Below are 19,873 nucleotides of genomic sequence, written 5' to 3' on the forward strand. Positions count from 1 at the left end.
ACTGTACGTACACACACAGGTGGAGCCAGAACAGGTCTCAGGGAAGGCGCCATCAAGTGGGGTGAATACGTGTCAACCACTTCCTGTGCTTGTTCTCCACATATGGTAGATTGTGCGAACCGAACTAGCGGCGTTGCGTTTACCGTGTCGGTCATTTGCCATGGTTTATCGTGAACACAGTTTTGCATGGATGAGTGGGCAGATGGCCACACCGATGCGTAATGGTACACTTAGCTAGTGTGTCCACCCTTTTTGGTTGCCCGAGCAATTGCGTACATACCTTTGAGTAAAGTTGAGTGCATGTCCGTTTCACCTTTGTGAAGAACGTTCTTTTTTTAAACGGAAAAACGAAAAGACGAAAAAACAAAAAAATTTAGTTTAGCTCATTTTAGTTTGGCTTGGTTTCCCATTTTGCGAACGTGTATGGGAGGAATCAATAATTCGTGCGCGGCGGAAGGATAGACGGCACGATAAAGGGAACGCAGAGGGGGTTAACAAATTGGGGTTGCCTTCGTCCTGATGGATTGTCCGGCGCGCCATATGTTTACAAAAAAAAAAAAAAAGAAGCAGAGCAAAGCAGAGCAAAGCAGAGCAAAGCAAAGCAAAGCAAACATGCATATAGGTGTAGGTGCGCAGAGAATATGCCCCGCTCATGTAAAACATCCCCCTCGAATTGTGCAGCCCCTTTCGTCACGCGAACTGCTTGTATAGGTCTATGATCGTGACGTTCATGGTCATGCTGAGGCACACCAGGGAGCATCGGTAGAGGTTTCCTTTGAAGAGGTTAAAAATCTTCCCGCTGCCTTCATTCCACAGCTTCTTAATTCCCTGTTGAAGGGTGAGGTGACGTGTTAAATAAATGTGCGTGTAAAACTTTCGAATATTTTAGGAAGGCATATGGGAAGGTACACCCCCCCGGTTGCGCTCTCGAGGGAGATCCTGCCCCTCTTTCATTTTTTCCCTCCTTACGTCAACGGAGCTGCTGTAAAAAAAGGGGGTCCTGTTCTTTTCCTGCAGTTGGTATCTGTACCGTTGGGATGGGAGAAAAGAGGCCAATTAGACATACACATTGTTTGCATGAATAGGACATTAACCCATCTATGCGGGGCAACACAAATGAGGAAGCAAACTGTATCATCTGCAACAGAAGAATCATCCGAGTGAAGCTGCTCTACAGGGGCCGCTTCCCCCCAAAAAAAAAGGTTAATACCTTATCCTGACTACTTCAAGGGGGGAAGTTATAATCCCAGACAGCATCGAACAAATGAGGTTCAATTTGAGGCTGTTCAAATTGGACGATTCGATCTCTAGTCTTTTCATGAGGTTCATTCCCATCTGGTGCGTTAGGGGGGTTGATGAAGAATGGAAGCGTGAAATGGCATGGGGAGGATTATAAAACACTTGTGTTATGTTTGTACTGGTGGCGATCATATACAAAAGGGAATCACAAACAGATAAGGTGTTCGCCCCCTTCGTTACGGATCCGGGTCACGCCGAAACGGGGCAGTCTCTTTTTACATTTTGGAGAAAGAAGAAGGAGCCTCCAAACATGCCGTAGGTTAAGCAGGTGGAGATGTAGCCTCTGTACAGCTGTGGGGGGAAAGAAAAAGAAGCATGACATTAGTTAGTTGCTACCAGGGAGGGGGATCCTATTCGATTATCCACTGTTGGCGACGCGCAAGAATTACCCTGAAGAAGCCCTCCTTGCGAATTAAATCCTTCACCAGGTGGTAGGACGTCTTGTACTCCTTCAGTTGCAAATACCGTTGCGCCTTCAATGAGGGAGGGAAAAAGGAAAAGGGTAAAAAAATGTGGGAGCCACGTTAAGGGACAACATGGTTTAAGGTGTGAAGAGCGTATGGGAGATGGTACTGCACTAATTGTCCTACTCACCTGCAGCCTCTCCTTAATTACATCAATGGGGACGAACAGGACGCAGGACATGGCCTCTGCCAGGAAAGCTGCATGGTAAGTGGCAAGTGGGGTAGTGGTAGGTGCAGAGAGAACGGTGCAGAGTCGTTGGGTCCATTTATCGTCGATCGAATTATCCACGCAGGCGTATCTCCTTAACGTAACCACTGTGCAAGGAAGGTGTACCTGTGGCGGGGGGAAAAAATGAAATAGCAATGGTAAAGGAATTCGCAGCTGAATAACTGTGACGGGCACCACCACACAGGGAGGGCCCTCCCCGCAGGTCCCCCTTTTTCCCTCTTTTGGTGAAAACGGCTGAAGAAGCCATACCTATGGTGAAGTAATTCACAAAACTCAACGAAGTGGTTGTCTGTCCGGGCCCCGTTTTTTCGTCTTGCAATTTTTTGTTCCAGTTTATTTTTACCCACTTCAGGTACTCGAAGCAGCAGAAGTAGAGGCTCGTGGCGGGGATGGTCGTCATGGCGGAGAAGCTGAAAAGGGGAGACATACAATAGACACTGAACAGTGCACAGTATACATCTAGGTAGATTTGTGTGCCGGATCAGACACGCGTCCGTTGCTGCTTCCAACGGGGTCGACGTTTGTTTTTACGAGAGGACAAACACGTATATGTTCACCCACACCATACGCACAGGTGAACATATACGCTTTGAAAGGACCCCCTGCATGGCCCATGACGTTGCCCATTCTTTGCACACTTACACAAAACCACTGTAGAGCCCCCTGTATCCAAATTTATGGATAAACGCAGGAAGGAAAAAGGAGGTGCGTCCTATCTTCAATGGATTGGAGGTGCATGCGTGGCTAGCTGGCCTGGAATCACCCCCCACTTGGCTGTTGCTCGTGTCTACCTGCTTATTTATTTTTACCGTGTCAAGTGGGTAGAGCACAACTCTGCTGATTGTCGAGGCGATGATCGACCCGTATAAGGTCTGCAACATGGAGGGTTCTGCGGGGGAAGTGGTGGTTGTATGGGGGCACGTGTGGAGTGGCAAGACGGATGAGTAGGCAGGAACGGATATAGGTTTATCCCTCCCGCGATTCAGGAAGTCAATTCAGCTAGCCATTTAAGTGACCTAACCAACCAGTGAGCTCTACCACTAGCTTTCTTTTTCCCCTTCCGTCATATGTACTACTATGTCTAAGCAGCTGCGGCGTGGATGGATGATCCACATGTGGGGAAGCAATCTTTATTCACCCAAGCAACACAGCCGGTGAATCCACCAAGAGACTACGCCCACCCGGGTGCACAACTAACCTTGCACATTGTGTAGTTTTCCTTTCTCCTCCACTTCTACTTCCTTGGCGTTACCCATGGTGTGTGTGTGGAGGTTCGGCGATGCAGCTATTCACAGGGGTCCCTTCGAGGAGTAAAAGGGCGAAGTGTCACCTCCAAGTGGGGCATGGCTCAGGTGATGAAAAGTTACCAAAATGAGGAAGAAAGGAAAAAAGAGCAAATGGAAAGAAAAGATAATGGGACAAAGTATTACTCTAATTTTTTCCTAAACAAATTACCATTTTTTTGTGTGCATAATATGCTCTAATTTTGAACTATTTTTTTTTTTTTTTTTTTTTTTTATTCCTTAACAAGTGGGGAGATAACAAACGAATGGAAGTTGTTCTGGTTTGCCATTTGGTTTTCGAGTGATGAAACTTTTGTTGCCACGCTTTAGGGGGGGTTAGAGAAGGACCAACATATATAAGGATCATATAAGGATCATATAAGCATCATATCCGCACCATGCACATTTTAGTCCACCCCGTGGGGGAGAAAAAAACCTTGTGGAGCCATTCCATCTGGTACAAAATGGTAGTTATATATTTTACAGCTGCTGCATCGATCCCTAATGGGGTGTTCACCATTTATTTTTGGGGGGAAAGGAATTGCGCTCAGCCTGAGACGTTCAGAGCAAATACTACTACGCCTATCTCAACCCGCGTGCGAAAATTGCGGGGCAAAGGAAAGGTATGTCGTTGTCTCAACACATATTCATAGGCATCAGTCGGTCAATCTCGATCCTGGCCCCGCTTTTGTAACAAAAAAAAAAAAGAAAAAAAAAAAAGGCTGAAAACGCCGCTTATAATCCAACCCAAAATTTGCATAACTCTGCTGCGGTCATTGAATTTTTTTTTTTTTTTCTGTTTTATTTGTTTTTTCGTTTTATTTTATTTTTTTCTGTTTTATTTTTTTGTTTTGTTTTTGTTTTTTTTTCGTTTACCGTTCCGCTACCCCTTTGAGCCTTCAAAAAGAAACAATGTTGCCCTGGACAGGATGATCTTTTTTAGGGGGCGTCATTTATAATAGCGAAGCTACCTTTTGGGTGCCTTTTTCGAGGTAAACTCCGTTGGGGATAATTTTTTTTTTTTTTTTTTTTTTCGCTGGCGGCTTGCTCCCGCGCTGCATGGATGTATAGTAGTAATAATATTTTTTGTTAGCATGCATCTACATGTTTGCTTCGGTGCGCCTTCTTTTGCCACCCTCGGGACGAACGAATTGCAGCGTTTTTTGCATAATTCTGGGTCGCCTTTTTTTGCATGCAGCCCCGCCGGATGGACCAGCCAACGACACCACTGCAGTTCTTCCAAAAGGCGCCAAAAAAAAAGCATGCAAAAAAATGGGTGGCAAAGTCTGCATAAGTGGCAACAAAAAAAAAAAATGGTTGTACCGCTACTGCAGAATAACGCAAACTTGGCATAAAAAATTAGCTCAAGGCAGAATATGTAGTGCGCCCCAGTAGCGAACGAACAGAAAAAATGCAAATCAATCAGTCACAGTCGGTCGGTCAGCCGTTGGTTAGTCGTCGGTCAAATCTGCCAATTCAAGTTTTGATGATAAAAAAAAAAAAACTTGTCGTTCTTGCGTTCCGCGTCCGCTACGGCATGAACAACTTGGTTTTTATTTTTTTTTTCAAAAAATAATTATTTTTTTTTTTTTAAAGAGGTCACTTTCGCGGACAATTCAATAACCATATTTTTTCAACAGACTTATTTTTCTCGCGATCAACAGTACAACAACTGTTTACAGTAAACTTTTACCACTTCCGTTTTTTAATCTTTTAATATTTTAACATTTCAACGTTTTAATATTTCAACGTTTTAATACTTTAACGTTTCAACGTTTTAATTTTTTAAAATCTTTTCCTTTTAAACCTGAACGAGACTTTTTCTAAACGCTGAATCCTTCACCATCGGAGTGACAACCCAACATATAGGAACTACCCAAATTGCCAACAACGAACCGTTCGTTCATCCCTTCAAATTTAGGATACTTACAGGGTATGTAAACGCAAATGGCCATCCAGCGTTTTGTATCCACCCGTTCTGCCTGACCGTTGTAGCACGTTCTTAACTGACCGACCCATCCTCTGTTCGAACTTTCTTTCCTCAGCGCGAAGAAGCAGCAGACGTAGTTATCTTCCCCACGTCTCTATCGACAAACTTATCTGTTTACAAAAGCATCTATTTACAACCCATCCGTTTAGGAAACCCTCCTCTACCCTTTCTGTACTTGCACGATGGCTAAACGAAAGTATATGTCCAAAGTTGACGGCAAAATCAACGTCGGAGAAAAACACCAGGCGAAGATTCCCGACCTGGTTGTGACAGACGAAAAAGGGAAGGACGTCGTGAACAACAACGAAGTGGAAGAGCATGTAGACGACATTGTAAGTGACGTCCCAACGAATAAGAGAGCCCGCGTGGAAGACGAAGTGGATTCTAAAGCTGTAGAAGGAGCAGAAAATGCTGGTGTTCATGCAGAACCCGAACATGCAGATGCACAAGTTGGAGAGAACGCAAATGACGATAACCATGCGAACGAAACGCACGAAGCAAACGACGCCCACCATGCGAACGAAACGAACGAAGCTCATGACGCAACGCACGACACAAACGCAGAAGATACGACTGCAAATGACGTGGCAGATAATGCTAACACTTTAAATGAAGACAACCATGACGACGCTGGAGCTAGCAATGTTGCAGAGGCCTCTGCTGGAGGAAACCTTAGTGGAGATGATGTAGCCACACCAGACGACATTGCAGACTCGGCTGTCACGGAGGAGGTACACAACGATACGAATGGAAATGCGAACGAAGCTGCGAATGAAAACGCTCATGAGGAGGCCGCACCGACGGAAAACGCAGACTGATTCACGCCCGCAATGTGATGAATGCACGGAGGAAGAGAGGCAATTTATACAACTACTACATATGTCTTACGGAGGAGACGCACCGGCTAGGAACAACAGACCATACGAGGGCCTCACCTGTTCGGACGTAAAGGAAAGCAACAAACAGATGAACAGTGAACAGATGAACAGTGCACAGAAGAACAACGCGCAAATGAATTTTACCAAACGGTGCAGATGACGCATCTCCCCGAATAATGGGAAAACACACACCACGTATGAGCTCTTTCAAGTAGGGGAAGACGGCGGGGGTGTCACACTTCCCTCTTTTCTCCCCCTCCCCAATCATGGCAGTTACCGTTTGATTATCGCATTTTCTTTCCACGTTGGGACTTCATATCGAATTAGCAAAACATTACCCAAAGGCACAGCATATAATGTATACATTTGAATTGATCCTGTATAGAGTTCATTGAAACTTTTTTTTTTTTTTTTTTTTTCTCTTCCCATTTCTTCACGTGTACATATACATATACATATACCAATCACCAATCCGCGTTTTTTTTTTTTTTTATTTTGTGAGTTTCGACACCAGTTGTTTTTCACCTCTTTTTTTCACCTTGCCTGTTTTGTTTTTTTTAAAAAAATTAGTTCGCTTGTCTTCATGTCGCACACTAGTCTGCATTTCTTCGCTCGATTTTTTGGCAACTGTGAGTTAAACGGCAACAAGACGGAATAAATATTTGTCCACATAAAGGGGCATGTGTGGCGGTCATAGAGTGGCCACAATAGGGGGAATGATGGGACCAGCCCGTCGGCAAGCACTTCCCGAAACGCTCTCCCATTAACTTACCTGGACCACTTCAAAGCGACTTAGCTTCAGCAGATCATCGTCCACGTACAGCTCTGGGAAGTTATTTTTGTAAAACTGCAAAAGGGAAAAAACAGGGGGGAAATTAAAAAAAAATAAAATAAAATAGCTAGCTGCCTGAACAGTTCAGGTGAAAATGGAAAAAAAAAAAAAAAAAAATAAGAGTAACGCCACTTTTACATGTTCTGCAGCGTCCCTTTTTTTTGGTTCCTCCGTGGGGTTTCTCTCACGAATAAGTCTCAACCCCGTGTAACCATGCAACAGACTCTCCCCTTCCTTACGTGGTACAACTGGTGCGGGTGCGGGGGGGTATATCCTGCAGACAGATACTCGTATCGCTTCATGACGGGGTTGTAAAAGCAGGGGACCACCTGGGCGCTTTCCCCGCTCTCCGCGCCATCGCATAGCCTGAGGGGGGAGGGGTAGATGGAGTGTTGGGCAAACTTAACGGAACAACTCGCGGCGGGGGGGTAGTTGTGCCCCACGTGTACCCCACTTTTTCACTCACTCTTCCCTGAAGGTGTTCACGTCAAAGGGTAGGTAGACGCACACCAGGAGGACTCCCCCAAAGGTCACTAAAATGATGACTAGGATGTAGATCTCCACGTTTTTCTGGAAGTGAGACACGTCGTTCCTCTTCCCCTCAGAGTAGCGTCTGTACCGCTCGATTCGTTCATCTTCGAAGGGGAAAGAAGTGGTGATCAGTATACATGAACAAGTGAAAAAAAAAAAAAAAAAAAAAAAAAAAAGTACGTAAGTGTGAAGAAGCCTCAACATATGGATGGGATACACAAAGAAGGCACCAAAAAGGGTGAGGTGAGCAACATGCTGAGAGACCCCCTCGAGAAATTCCCCTCTTTTAACCTCTCTCCTGTTCTGTTTCCAACACAGATTCGTCGGTGAGATCTGACTTGTACAGGTGATCATACTGTTGGGTGAAACTCTTATAGTACCTATAAATTTGCAAAAATATTTCTTCCTTCCGCTTTTTTCTTTGTTCGTTCTTCTCATTTATGTATGTGTCTGGGTGGTACAGTCGGAGCAGTTTGAGGTACTTCTGTGGGTGGGGTAGGCAGGGGAAACGAAGTAGGAGGGTGAAGTGATGGCCACACCTACACATATGCACACACCGATACAGGGGAACACTGCCCCGCAGCGGTACAGCCGCACCCTCTTGTGAGCACCTTCTTAATCTTCAAGGCGTCCCTGTGGTCGTCCACGTCCAGTTCTTCCCTTTGGAGCCTCTCCAATAACTTGCAGTCCTCATCATAATCGAAGTAGGGTTTTGTACCCTTCCCACCTGTGGTGGATTCGCTATGGAGACTACTACAATAGAAGGCAAAGGGGGGGTTCCTACTTGGAATGCTACTCCCGGTTTTGCATTTCGCGATGGTCCTCATGCACCTGCAGTATCGCCTGGCCAGAGATAGCAACATTTTCTTTTTCGCTGCCTTTACGTTTGGCAGGGTGTAATTATGGGCTAGCCAATCGGCCCATTTTGGGCCCTGCGGTGTGCCGGTGAAGCGCCCACTCGGCGAAGCGACGAACGAAAGACTCTCTCGCGAGTATCCACAATTTACAAAAAAGCTTCCTTTTGAAAAATTAAAAAAAAAGAAAACAGTTAACTATTGGTTAGTTGAGCAACGAAAAAAAAAAAAAAAAAAAAAAAATCAGATGAAGTGTGCTGCGGAGCCGCGAAAAAAAAAAAAAGAAAATGATATGCCAATAGGGTGACATACAAGTGCAGGCAGAGAGGAAGTCTTCTCCTCAGTCACTACACGTGCAAGTCCTGACGACTCATGTCCACCCCGTCGTAATCCCTTCAAAAATCGACACAGATTATGCGCTCTCTGCATTGCGCATACGTTTTCACGTTAACGGAGTATTCCCCGAAGTGGTGAAAAAAAAAAAAATGATCCTCTGTGTGACGGTCAAAAGGAGACTTTCTCACTTAATTAAACGGGGACTTCGTTGCAACGATTTTTTGCCTCTCCCTAAAAGGGGAAAATAAAAAAATAATAATAAAAAATATGTTGTTCATGTGTGCATTGTAAAGCTGCTCTACATTTCGGACACTTACTTTCTCTGTGTTAGGTACTTTTGGTTCCGGTTGGACGTGCCTTCCAGTACTTCATGGGTTGGTGGCACGTACGAGGGGGGGGCTACAAGGGGGGTGAAACGGGGGCGATGAGGAGGGTGAACAAGGTCAGGATGGAGAAGACGACGCGTGCTGCTCCGCGGAAGAAGCTTCTTTTTCCAGTTGGGGCTGGAATCCTTACGTGGTGCGTAACTCTGGAGGGAGTCCTTCTTCGGCGGGGAGGCCGCCCCACTTGGGGGGTCATCAAAGAAGGCCGCCTGCGGGTTCGCCAAGTCGTCCTTTTTCTTCGGGGGGGTGGTCTGCGAAGTGGAGCACATAAATGGGGATCAGGTTGGGCAACGATGAACTCGAAAAATTGGATGAAGTGGGGAAGATAAGTGCCCCTCGTTGATACACTCCCTGTTGAAAATACTTACCACACTGGAGAGGGGATCCTCCGGGGGGGTGACACTCATCATGTTTAGCTTTCCATGCACGGGGAAGGGGTTGTCCCCTGAGTCGGTGTTTTTTTCTGGAGGGGTCACATTCAACCCGGTAGAGGTTTTCTTTGTATGCACGTCGCCGTTGGGGTGCATGTGGACGTTATTTGGGTCGTGGACGAAGGGGAACATGGGTGGAGGGGGTAGAGGTGGAGACGGTTTAACAGACGGGGGGGTATTCTGTGGGGAAACTGGTGGGGAAACCGGTGGGGAAACCGGTGGGGAAACCGGTGGGGAAACCGGTGGGGAAACCGGTGGAGTGCTATGCTGCCCACTTTGCAATGCACTTTGCACGGCACCTTGTGGTGCCCCATTATGGGCACCGTTCAGAGCGTCAGGGAGGTGCTCGCTTGACATGTATAGCCTCGAAGGAGGTTCCACTTTTGGGTGTCTTCCCTGCTGACTGGTCTTCCCACCATCCTCATTAGTAACCTCGTTTCCGTTCATTTGACTGGACGGTTTGGACACATGGGAAAAGCTGCTTCTGCTGTTCATGTCTTCTTTAAGAGAATTCCCCCCCTGTTTTGGGTACTCCTGGGGGGGGCCGAATGGGGAGAAATGGGCCCCGCTCACCCCACAGTTCATCACGCCGTCCACCGGACTATCTACTCCCTTGTATCGGAAGTTACCTCCACTGGTTGCACTATGACCGTCACTAGCGAAGTCGTAGTTGGCGGTGCCCTTCTTGTAACCAAGGAGGTCTCCCTCGTCGAATGCATCATTGTGTTGCTGGAACATGTTGTAAGGTATTTTGTTCCTCACGCTGTTCTCTGCATATAGGGAGTCTTCGCCAAAGTTATTTTGCAGATTGTTTACGTCATACATATCACCCACCATGTGCCCCCCTACTGCGGGTGGAAGCAAAGCCTCCATACCATTTTGTAAGGCACCTCCTATACCGTTTGGTAGACCCATCCCCATAACGTTGGGAAAGGCCCTTTTTCTTAACCCGGCTGCCATGTCTCCTCCTAAACTAACTCCAACTGCACTGCCACCCAATGCACTGCCACCCAATGCACTACCACCCAATGCACTACCACCCAATGCACTTCCACCAAACGCGCTACCATCCAGGGCATTCACATCTAGGTCCATGTCAAGATCCATGTCGACATCTAGCATGCCCTCCTCCTCTCCCCCTCTGAGTGACTTCCCTCCAGTGAACCCACTTATCAGCAAATCAGATTTCTGGTTTATGCTTTTTAAAGCCTGCGTTGAAACGTATGTAAATATACCAAGGTTGTTTATGCTGGATATCATGTCTGTGTAGATCTGTTTGTTCTCCTTGTTTGTTATGTTGCTTGTGGCTAGTAAGGTCTCTGTGTTGTAGAGGACGTCCTGCAGAACCCCCTCTTCCGAACTGGTTATTGTCCTTTTTGTCTCCACAAAGTATAGGATCCTTCTTAAAAGGTTCACTATATATATATCATCTGCCTTAGTCGCGGAATTCTCTTCTCTCCTTTTTTTTTCTCCCTTATATAGGTACCTGTTGATGAGGTAGACTAACAGGTAGAGCAGAAGTGCGATGATGCTGAACCCGTATGTGTTTCTGTACTTGTTGCTGCCCAATCTGTGCACAGATAACATGGTCATTAGGACCACTTCAATCTGACGCAGCGTCTTCGACACGATCACATCTTTTATTGGAATCACAACGTGGGTGAACCGGTAAATAACCCCCAGCTTAATAATGGCACACACTTCCGTCAGCACCTCGAAGAAGTACCTTATCGATTCTGGCTTGTTTATTAGCAGCACGTCCTCCTCCATAGGGGCACTCCCCATTGGGTAACCATGATCACCCTCCCCAACAGGGGCTACTGTTTTCCTCTTCTTATTCTGCTCCTTATTCCTTGGACCCTTTTTCTTCCCTTTCATCCTCCCCGCGGTGCCATCTCCCGCCTTTCCCTTCGCACCGCCTCCGTTCCGGATTGGCACGTTGGCTTCCCTCTCCCCAACAGGTTCCTCCGCCTCTTCTTCCCTTTTCATGAATTCCTTCTCAAAGTTTAAAAAGTCGCGTGTGCCCTCACCTTCGGCCTCCGCATCCGCCTCCTCCCCTTTTTGTGGGTCATCCCCAGATGGCGACTGTTCTTCATCCACGGGGGTACTTTCCCCAACGTTGTTTTCCTCCTCCAAGGATCTATCAAGTACCATTTCCTTCTTCACCACTGGAACAAACAGTGCATCGCTGTATCTACACTCCTTCGCTTCGTCCTTCCTTTCAATGGGTACGCTACCCCCAACTGTGTGGTTCATTTCGCTGTTCTTCAGACTGTTCACAAATTGGCTAGCCAGTTTCTCCTCATATGACGTTCCATCGTTAGGGTTGCCTTCTGCCGCATAGAGGGGCAGCTTCTCTACATTAATGTATTCCCCAGAGTTGTCTCCGTTTATGATATTTGGCAAGCCTCCGAAGACGCTTCCTTCATCCGAACTGCTCTCCCCCTTGTTTTCGCTTCGACCTTCATCTCTTCTGTTCCGACTGTTGCGATTGTTGTTATTGTTATTGTTGTGACTGTTTACTTTGTTAGTTCCCTCACGGGGGGGCCCCTCCGTACCATCGTCTAACTTGCCCGATTGGACTAAGGGGTCTTCCCCTTTTTCATCTCCCCCATGGGTCCCTCTTTTTAATTTTTCTCCTTCTTTTTTGTTCTCACCTCGTTGGTCGTTTTTACTATGGTTGCTTTCCTCCACGGGGGTGACCGCGTGGGTGGTCGCCTGGCTAGCATTATTATCGTTTTTTCTCGTTGGCTTCTTCTTCTGGGGGTTGCTATGGGGGCTCTTGCTGCTGCTCGTGGGTGACGATGCTGCTATGAGGAGACTGAACAGAAGGAATCGAGTAACTTGCATTTTCCTTTATCGTTTCATGGCTAGCTCGGGTTGCCTGGTCACGCCGTGCGTGTCGTGTGTTTGATTTATGTCTCGTGTGCCGTGTTTGGGCGGCTTGTATCCGACCTGCGTGCCGATCGGTCGAATGGTCTATCTTGTGCGTGTGTCCCGGAAGACGATAGGTGGCCTACCTATGTATCCGGGTTCGTCCCGCACATGTGTACCTAGTGTTGCACGTCTGGAAGGTGCCTTGCTTTGGTGATTCCCCTTTTAGGCAGGTCCGCTAGGGCAAGAGAACACATATATAAATGTGCCACATGTACATACCCCACTGCCCTGACCAGCAGGCGATAGAAGCGCGAAACGAAGAGTCGACTACGCAATAGGGAAAACGGTAGGGAAAATGAAATGGCGTCCCTCACGCGGAGAGAGTGATACCGCGCAAAGTGATTCCCCCGAAGTGGCACAACAAGCTACTTGACGTTACAAAAAAAAAAAAAAAAACTTCCAAAAGGGAGCCCAAATGGCTAGCCTCAAACTGCAAAAGTAAGCAGAACGCGTGGCTGTTAATTTCCAACCCGTTCAGTTCATCTGTGCCAAAAATGATGTTTTATTTTTCCGTGACTTAAGAAAATATAGCTTGCGCAGATTGGCCTATTTTGCGCTGGTCCTACGAGAACGAGCCACACGATAATGATTGTATGCTCGTGCTTCTGGGGAACAAATTGCAAGGTTGCCGGGGGCAAGAATAATAGCACAGTGTAGTATAGCACAGCGGAGCATTGTATGGAGTTTTTTTTTTTTTCTTTTTATTCCCGTCATTTCAGGGCGGCGGGACGGGATTTGCTAGGGTTGCTTTTTCCCCTGGCCCCCTCTGCTATGCCACGCTTGCGATGTGCACTTTTGGCTGTACAATTCGACTGCATTTGCGAAGCAACAAAGTAATTTTATCTTTTAGTTTTTCCTTCATATCATTTTTTTCGCTGTCGCTTTGCCATCCTTCACCTTCGCCTTTTGCCTTTTTTTTTGTTTCATTTTTCCGAACATCTTGCCTGCGCGACTTGTGCTGTCAGCGGCTTAAGCTGAGGAAACTGCTTTAACCTGTAACTGTTAACCTAACCAATCAACATGTACACCGTCAGAAAGGAAAAAAACCATGAACACATTCGGCTAAGCTTTTCTCTTCCTCGTATTCCCCTTCTGTAGCCCACGCCTCCTTGCCTTTCTTTCACCTTTTGGTATACATCCCTGTGTTTGCCCTCCGTCAGGACTACATATTCCACGACAGTATTCTCCTCCCCTGGCTGCTGTTGCTGTTGCGGTTGTTGTTGCTTTTTTTTTTTTTTTTTTTTTTTTTTTTCCACTTTTCACCTTGCCTGTTCATACTTTTCTGTCCATTTTGTAGGAAAAAAAAAAAAAAAAAAAAAAAAATTCCCGTGTGTGGGTATGCCCGTCCAGCAGCTAGCCAAAAGGAAGAAATCTGACGACCAATTGAGATAACATTTTATAAAATGCTAATTGAGAAATGTAATTTGCGAGGCACCCCCTGCGTCTACTTCGCAGCGCGCAAAAGGAGAAAAAAACGCGCACAACGTGGGGCAATACAACACAACTTGACACAACGCAAAAAAAACGAACCCTCCCCCCCTTCCATTTGGCAGATGACGAGAATCCAAAGTTTGAGATAGGATTTTCTCCTTTCTATTTTATTTCGTATCCCTTATATAATGTAAAAAGAAAAAAAAAAAGAGTGCGCGCTGTTTTGCTCTTGGACAGGGGCAGCGCCCGAGACCAACACCGTAAACCGCAACGCAGCGATGACAAGTTTATAAGCTTCTCCCCCATGGTGCCACTCTTTCCCTCACCCCACGGCCCCCTTGTAGATTCAGTGCAGAAGCATCCTCTACAAATATCTGAATAATTATGATAAGAACGTCACGTATAGCCCTCTGGTCAACATCAACAATTTAAATATAAAAACTTACGTCATATGCATTTTTAACAGCTTGCACCAGGTACTCCTTTTGTTCTTTGCCCCCACTCGGTGTGTCCACAACACACGTATGTGTGTGTTCATGCTTGTCTGTTCATATAACGTTGTTCACCTTTTCTGCCCTCCTGCTACACGCCTGTCATGTTTTCGCCCCATCCCCCAGATTTACCACGATGAGGGAATAAGCGGATTATACAAGGGGTTAATACCCATGCTGGCTCACATTGTATCGAAGTAAATTTCGTGAGGAGCATGTGCAGCTTAATTTACACGCTTAATGAGGTTGAAGAGGAAAGGACTCCCGCATATTCTTTTTTTTTTTCACTTTTTTTTTTTTTTTTATCTGGCAGGAAGTCCATTTATTACCTACTCGAAAAGATACATTTTTTTATTTGGAGCAGAAGGGGTAAGGAGAAGTGATAGAAGATCGTGTGGGCAGTTCTTGGCGAACTGGCACGTCTGGGCGAATGTGCACATGCAAATCGGCTTCCACCCCTTCCTCCCGCAGGCAGAGAAAAACAGAGAAGCCCATACAACAGCGGAAAGGCGTCCCGCAGTTATGAACACAAATTCACGGACGATGAGAGTCGTGAAGACGACCGCGAAAATGCGAGCAACTTCATCGGGGACGAGATCAACTTCCAAGTTGTGCAGCAGATGGATATGGTCAGGGACGATGACGACTCTGTCAAGAAGAAAAAGAAAAAAAAATACTTCCACCTGTCCTTTTATCACAGCTTTTATGAGTACCTCAGCTGCATCCTGTCTTACCCCCTCCTGAACATATCGACCAAGTTGATCGTCTTCCAGAACAATTCTGTGTCGTTAATGAATAGTAATGCTGCTGAGCGCGGGGCGATGCGTGTGCCAGTGCCAGATTGTCCATCCCCCCAGTTGATCGTTTACTTTTTTCACCCAATTGACCACACGTATTTCCCCCCTCTCCCCGCAGACCTAAAAACCATCGTCCACCTGACCTACATGTACGATGGAGTCAAAGGCTTCTTCAAGGGACTAAACAGCTACCTGCTCATACAGTCGACGGAGAAGATACTTAACTGCTTTCTGTACCGAGCCTTTTCTGACAGCTGCTCGTATGAGAAGGTTCTCACCATTAAGGTGGTCCTATCAAGTTGGTGCAGAGAGAGGCAAAGCGACAAGCGAGTGGACACCCAGTTGAGCTTTCACCACGTGTGTGGGTGACTGCTGTACCGTTGTGTGTTATTTCCACCCTAACTTAATGATTGCTGCAATTTTTTTTTTTTTTCCATACCTTTTTGTAGCATGCCTGAACACCATCATAGCGCCGTACATTCAGTACTCCATCCTTAGCAGGTCCCAGTCGCTCGTGCCGGTAAGTCACTTTCTCCCTTTTCGATTTGTGCAGGGCTAATCGGTTTAGCTGGTGAAGCGGCCTCACAGAGGGATGTATCTTTGTGTGTACACGCAGATGGTGATGACCCTACCGTTTGTATCTTTTCCCACCTCCTCAGGGCCTTTGCAAAGACACAACCTTTAACCATTTTTTTTGCAACTTCCACTGGAAGGTAAGTCCCCGTTGTGTTTGCACAGTTGTTCCTTTTTCTTTAACCGTATGATGGGGAAGTAGTGTCTTTTTTTTTTTTTTTTTTTTTTTTTTTTTCACCTGAACGGTTCAGGCAGCTAGCTATTTTTTTGTTCATATTTTTTTTTTTTTTTAATTAATTTTGTTTTTCGTTTACCATTCCGCTACCCACTGCAGAGTCACCTATCAAATGTATCCATCGGATTAATCGTTGCTGGAGTTCAGTTGATCGTAAGAGGGAGAGAAGGAGGCCTCACGCAGAAGGTCGCGTCACCCGGGACATATAAACACGTGTTCATATGTACACCTACATATTGGGTCTGCCCTTTTTCCTCTTCGTAGATCATCGCGCTAATTCCGAAGGATACCCCCAAGAACGACGAAGTTGTGGACCAGGAAAAGGACGAGTACTTCTGAAGGGTATGTTGTCTCTATTTGGCGCCCCGAGGGGGGGAGGAAGAAAATGCAAAAAAAGAAGGTGAACCTCCCCCGTTTGCAGCGCGTTTAGCTTAACGTAACTTAGCCTAGTTTAGCGTGATTTATTTATTTTTTTTATTTTATTATTTTTTTTTTCCAACCATGTAATAACCCCATTTTAATCCTCCATCCGAAACGTTCATTTTAAATGATGAACTGGGGCACCTCCGTATTCTTGTCCTTCCTGTTCGTGTGCATTCGTGCGTTGCCACTGTCTGATTACTGTGGGGAGTGAATGAGACGAATGAGCAGGCTGGTAGTACCTCTGAGGGGAATGCACACATGTGAGGCTACCAACTGTGGGTGTGTGATGATCCATGGATTGGACAGATGCGTTGCCCCTTTGTTCCCCCAGTGGACTAATTCGCTTGAGACACACCTTTGTTACGACTTATGCAAGATTTGTGCACCCACCTGTTGTGCATGTGCACGTCCAGGGGGCTCTGCGAAATTTGTTTCACCATTTTCACGACATCCATGTGTGCATTGGGGGGAGGCGGATGAGCAGCTCGCTGCAGGCCACTGTCTAATCACGCGGGGGAAAGGAACACAAAAATGGCAAGTACAAATTGGCACACACATTCGCAGTGCCTGCAATCACTTGGAGGGGTCGTCTTTATGGTGGTCTTACCCCTTCCTTTCGTGCAAGAAAAAAAAAAAAAAAAAACAGTGAAGCATTCACCGCCAAAGCCCCGCACTTAAAGCTCGTTGTTTGCGTGCCCCTCGTTTTTATGTCTCATATTTGCTAAAGGACCATGCACACGCGGAAGGAGGTGCCTAAACGTTGGAAGGGAAGCCGACTGGAGCACACTAAAACCTTTGTAATGCATTAAACGTGACTGCCCATACGTCCACAATATTCCCCTCTATATGACTCACCGGTAGGGAACCTTTCCCATTTCCTTCACACAAATTTGAAAATGCAAAAAGCTTTCTATACTTTGTACAGGGGAAACTGAAAGAGCTGAATTTTTTTTTTTTTTTTTTTTTTTTTAAGCATTTGCGTGGTGTGTGAAATTCAAGCCAACTTTCTTCCCCCTTATTAGCAGTTTTGTCATTCCATCCACCCCAGGTGGGACAGCAGCGAGGTAGTGAATTAGCGAACCGGTTAATCGGTTAATAGGCCAATTGAGGAAGGTGTGTACCATCGTACGTGTTGGTCACTCCGCGCAGTTTTCCACTTGTGTTCGTTTTTTTCTTTTTGTTCCTCCATTTTTTATGTTTTTTTTTTTTTTTTTTTTTTTTTCCACTTAGGCTTTGTTCCCAATTTCCCATTTAGCAACCCCCCCCCGTGAGGTTCCAAAGGGACTAGCGCTGCTTCCGTTTGAAGAGGACCGATTGGGCCACTCTACACGTTGTTGCGCGGGTAAATATGTCATGGGTGGGTATTTGCCTTGACGGGGGTACAACGATGGTGACCGCGATGATCACCACGTCAGTTCATCAGAGTGGCAATCCATTATAGCGCGTTATACATACATGCACGCACACCCCCTTCATGCGCCTTCTTTTCCCACGTCCACCCCTTCCCCCGCAGTAGCGTCATCTGTTCGAGAAGCCTGTTCCCTCACGAGCAGGCAAACGGTCAAATGGCCAAATAGCCAAATAGCCGAAACAGCCAAAACAGCCAAACAGCCAAACTGTTTTTTTTTTTTTTTTTTTTTTTTATCGGCACTACTTTTCCAAGGTTTGTAAAAAAAAAAAAAATAAATAAAATAAAACCCCCATTGTGAGGTTTTACAATTTTCACGTCATCCCCGAGTTCCACACTTAGCATCTGATTTTTTTCGTTTTCCTTTCGCTTCGTTCTACCATCTTATTTTGTTACTATACCACCCAGCGCTATTTCACACAACACCATGAATGTACACAAAATAGGACATAAAAAAAAAAAAACAGAACAAAACAAATCTTTGCGGCCACAGTTGTAGAAACAGCAACACACGCGCACACACACCTGAACGTGTAATTTGTGCGTATTGCTAGCCTGCGTTTTTTTTTTTTTTTTTCTTTTTTTTTTTTCGTTTATTAATACCTCGTTTATATTTTTTTCGTTCTGCTAAGCGGCATTGTGTTAATCGTCTTTACGTGAAATATTTTTGTTTCTGTTTCCATTTCCGTTTTCTGTTTCTCTGTTCCATTTTTTTTTTTTTAACTGCTTGTTTGCCGGTTGGCTAGTTGTTCCCGTCGTTGTTTTTCCCACCGCGCAACCGCAGAAACGTTGTGAAAGCGTGAAACGGCCTCACTGCTTCACCATTTAACCGCTTCACTGTTTAAGCGCTTCACCGTTTAACCGTTTCACCGTTTAAGCGCTTCACGGCCTGCCCGCCTGCCGCCCCTTCTTAGATGCTCTCCTCCGCAGTCCCCAAAAGGTACAAGTTTGACCAGAGAGGAAACCTGACCGAAGTAAACTTCCTCACGTGCAAAAGCGTCGTCCTACCGAGCAAGTACGTCGACTCGAAGAACAGCTTCACCTGCTCCACGAACATAATCCCCGAGTTGCACGAAACTGCGAACAACTGTAGTAATTACAAGATGGCCACGTCACAGGAACATATTTACGAAGCCGAACCGATAAGTGCAAATTCCTATGCAAATGGTGGGATGGGAAGTGGGCCATCATCGTTACACAGCATGAACATGGTGCACAGCGTCAGTAGCATTGGTAGCGGTGGAAACGATTCCCCCCAGTACGCACCAAATCAGTGTTGTAATGTAAGTATGATGGGAACAGGGTTATGTGGCCAAGGAGTGAATAATGCTCCATTAGTTTTTGTAGATGGACCATCATACAGTGCAGACGAATCAGGACAAGGAATTGACCCCGGCGTGATGGCTGTGTCCAATGCTCTTTTCGCATACAACAGCGCGTTTCAGTCTATTCCTATAAAGACCTCTCCGAATGTTTTTCGACGAAGGATAAAGGGGGAAGGGAATTCCGAGTGGTGCAATGCCTTCGTTACGAGAGTCGACCCGTGTGAGTGTGGAGACCCCGATGAGCAATTCAAGCCTTATGAGGTCACCAAGTATTACGACGATGGCCAGGTGAAGACCGTATTCAACTTCGATCAGGACTCCGCTCCGCAGGAGCAACCCATATGAGGTGCATATAATGGGGGGGGAAAGAAAAAACCTCACTCCTAGGACTGATTGTTGCGCGCCAATTTGTTTGCTTGCACCCCACGCGTAGAGCGCTGCTTTAAAGGGGTGCCAAGTAGGACACAACACGCATCCAGGCGTGACCTTCCCTTCCGCACCTGCATCGTTTTATTCATCCACGCGGTTGATTTAGCTTCACCGTTGTTTAATCCACCTGACGACACATGAATTTTTGTATAACTACGTGCGTCTATGTGTGTCCGTGATTTTTTTCCTCTTTTTTTTATGACGTGGCTACGTGTATGTGCACCGCACCTGTGTTGTTCATACCGCCAGTTTGCTATATGAAGTGTTTCTTTTACTTACTCCACACCAGTGCGCGTTGCCCCTTTTTTTTTTTT

General features: G+C 46.1%; 6 protein-coding genes across 6 annotated transcripts; 3 read left to right on the top strand and 3 right to left on the bottom strand.

The window, feature by feature from the left end:
- Window positions 1-690: 690 nt before the first annotated feature.
- PCOAH_00003520 (Mitochondrial carrier protein) lies at window positions 691-3,248 on the bottom strand (the record flags this gene model as incomplete). Its single annotated transcript, XM_020057167.1, has 9 exons — window positions 691-828; window positions 970-1,024; window positions 1,211-1,335; window positions 1,519-1,590; window positions 1,689-1,772; window positions 1,894-1,961; window positions 2,242-2,402; window positions 2,635-2,881; window positions 3,191-3,248. The coding sequence occupies 9 exons, from the start codon at window positions 3,246-3,248 to the stop codon at window positions 691-693; spliced, it is 1,008 nt and encodes a 335-aa protein (XP_019912729.1).
- Window positions 3,249-5,447: 2,199 nt separating this feature from the next.
- PCOAH_00003530 (Uncharacterized protein) lies at window positions 5,448-6,083 on the top strand (the record flags this gene model as incomplete). Its single annotated transcript, XM_020057168.1, has 1 exon — window positions 5,448-6,083. The coding sequence occupies one exon, from the start codon at window positions 5,448-5,450 to the stop codon at window positions 6,081-6,083; it is 636 nt and encodes a 211-aa protein (XP_019912749.1).
- Window positions 6,084-6,677: 594 nt separating this feature from the next.
- Window positions 6,678-8,369, bottom strand: PCOAH_00003540 (Uncharacterized protein; the record flags this gene model as incomplete). The annotated part of the gene is made up of 6 exons (XM_020057169.1): window positions 6,678-6,770; window positions 6,916-6,990; window positions 7,215-7,341; window positions 7,442-7,610; window positions 7,798-7,990; window positions 8,118-8,369. 6 exons carry the CDS (start codon window positions 8,367-8,369, stop codon window positions 6,678-6,680), a joined length of 909 nt encoding a protein of 302 aa, XP_019912769.1.
- A 515-nt stretch (window positions 8,370-8,884) lies between these two features.
- PCOAH_00003550 (Uncharacterized protein) lies at window positions 8,885-12,360 on the bottom strand (the record flags this gene model as incomplete). The annotated part of the gene is made up of 4 exons (XM_020057170.1): window positions 8,885-8,927; window positions 9,014-9,095; window positions 9,213-9,330; window positions 9,892-12,360. The coding sequence occupies 4 exons, from the start codon at window positions 12,358-12,360 to the stop codon at window positions 8,885-8,887; spliced, it is 2,712 nt and encodes a 903-aa protein (XP_019912617.1).
- A 1,642-nt stretch (window positions 12,361-14,002) lies between these two features.
- Window positions 14,003-16,313, top strand: PCOAH_00003560 (Uncharacterized protein; the record flags this gene model as incomplete). The annotated part of the gene is made up of 10 exons (XM_020057171.1): window positions 14,003-14,068; window positions 14,223-14,354; window positions 14,496-14,566; window positions 14,683-14,738; window positions 14,841-15,167; window positions 15,285-15,464; window positions 15,616-15,686; window positions 15,826-15,879; window positions 16,074-16,127; window positions 16,239-16,313. Coding segments are annotated over 10 exons (1,086 nt in total), but the record flags the coding sequence as incomplete, so codon positions are not given.
- Window positions 16,314-18,719: 2,406 nt separating this feature from the next.
- Window positions 18,720-19,475, top strand: PCOAH_00003570 (Uncharacterized protein; the record flags this gene model as incomplete). The annotated part of the gene is made up of 1 exon (XM_020057172.1): window positions 18,720-19,475. One exon carries the CDS (start codon window positions 18,720-18,722, stop codon window positions 19,473-19,475), a length of 756 nt encoding a protein of 251 aa, XP_019912658.1.
- Between the last annotated feature and the right edge of the window lie 398 nt (window positions 19,476-19,873).

Source organism: Plasmodium coatneyi, chromosome 2 (assembly GCF_001680005.1).
Source record: "Plasmodium coatneyi strain Hackeri chromosome 2, complete sequence".
In the NCBI taxonomy this organism is placed as follows: Eukaryota; Apicomplexa; class Aconoidasida; order Haemosporida; family Plasmodiidae; genus Plasmodium; species Plasmodium coatneyi.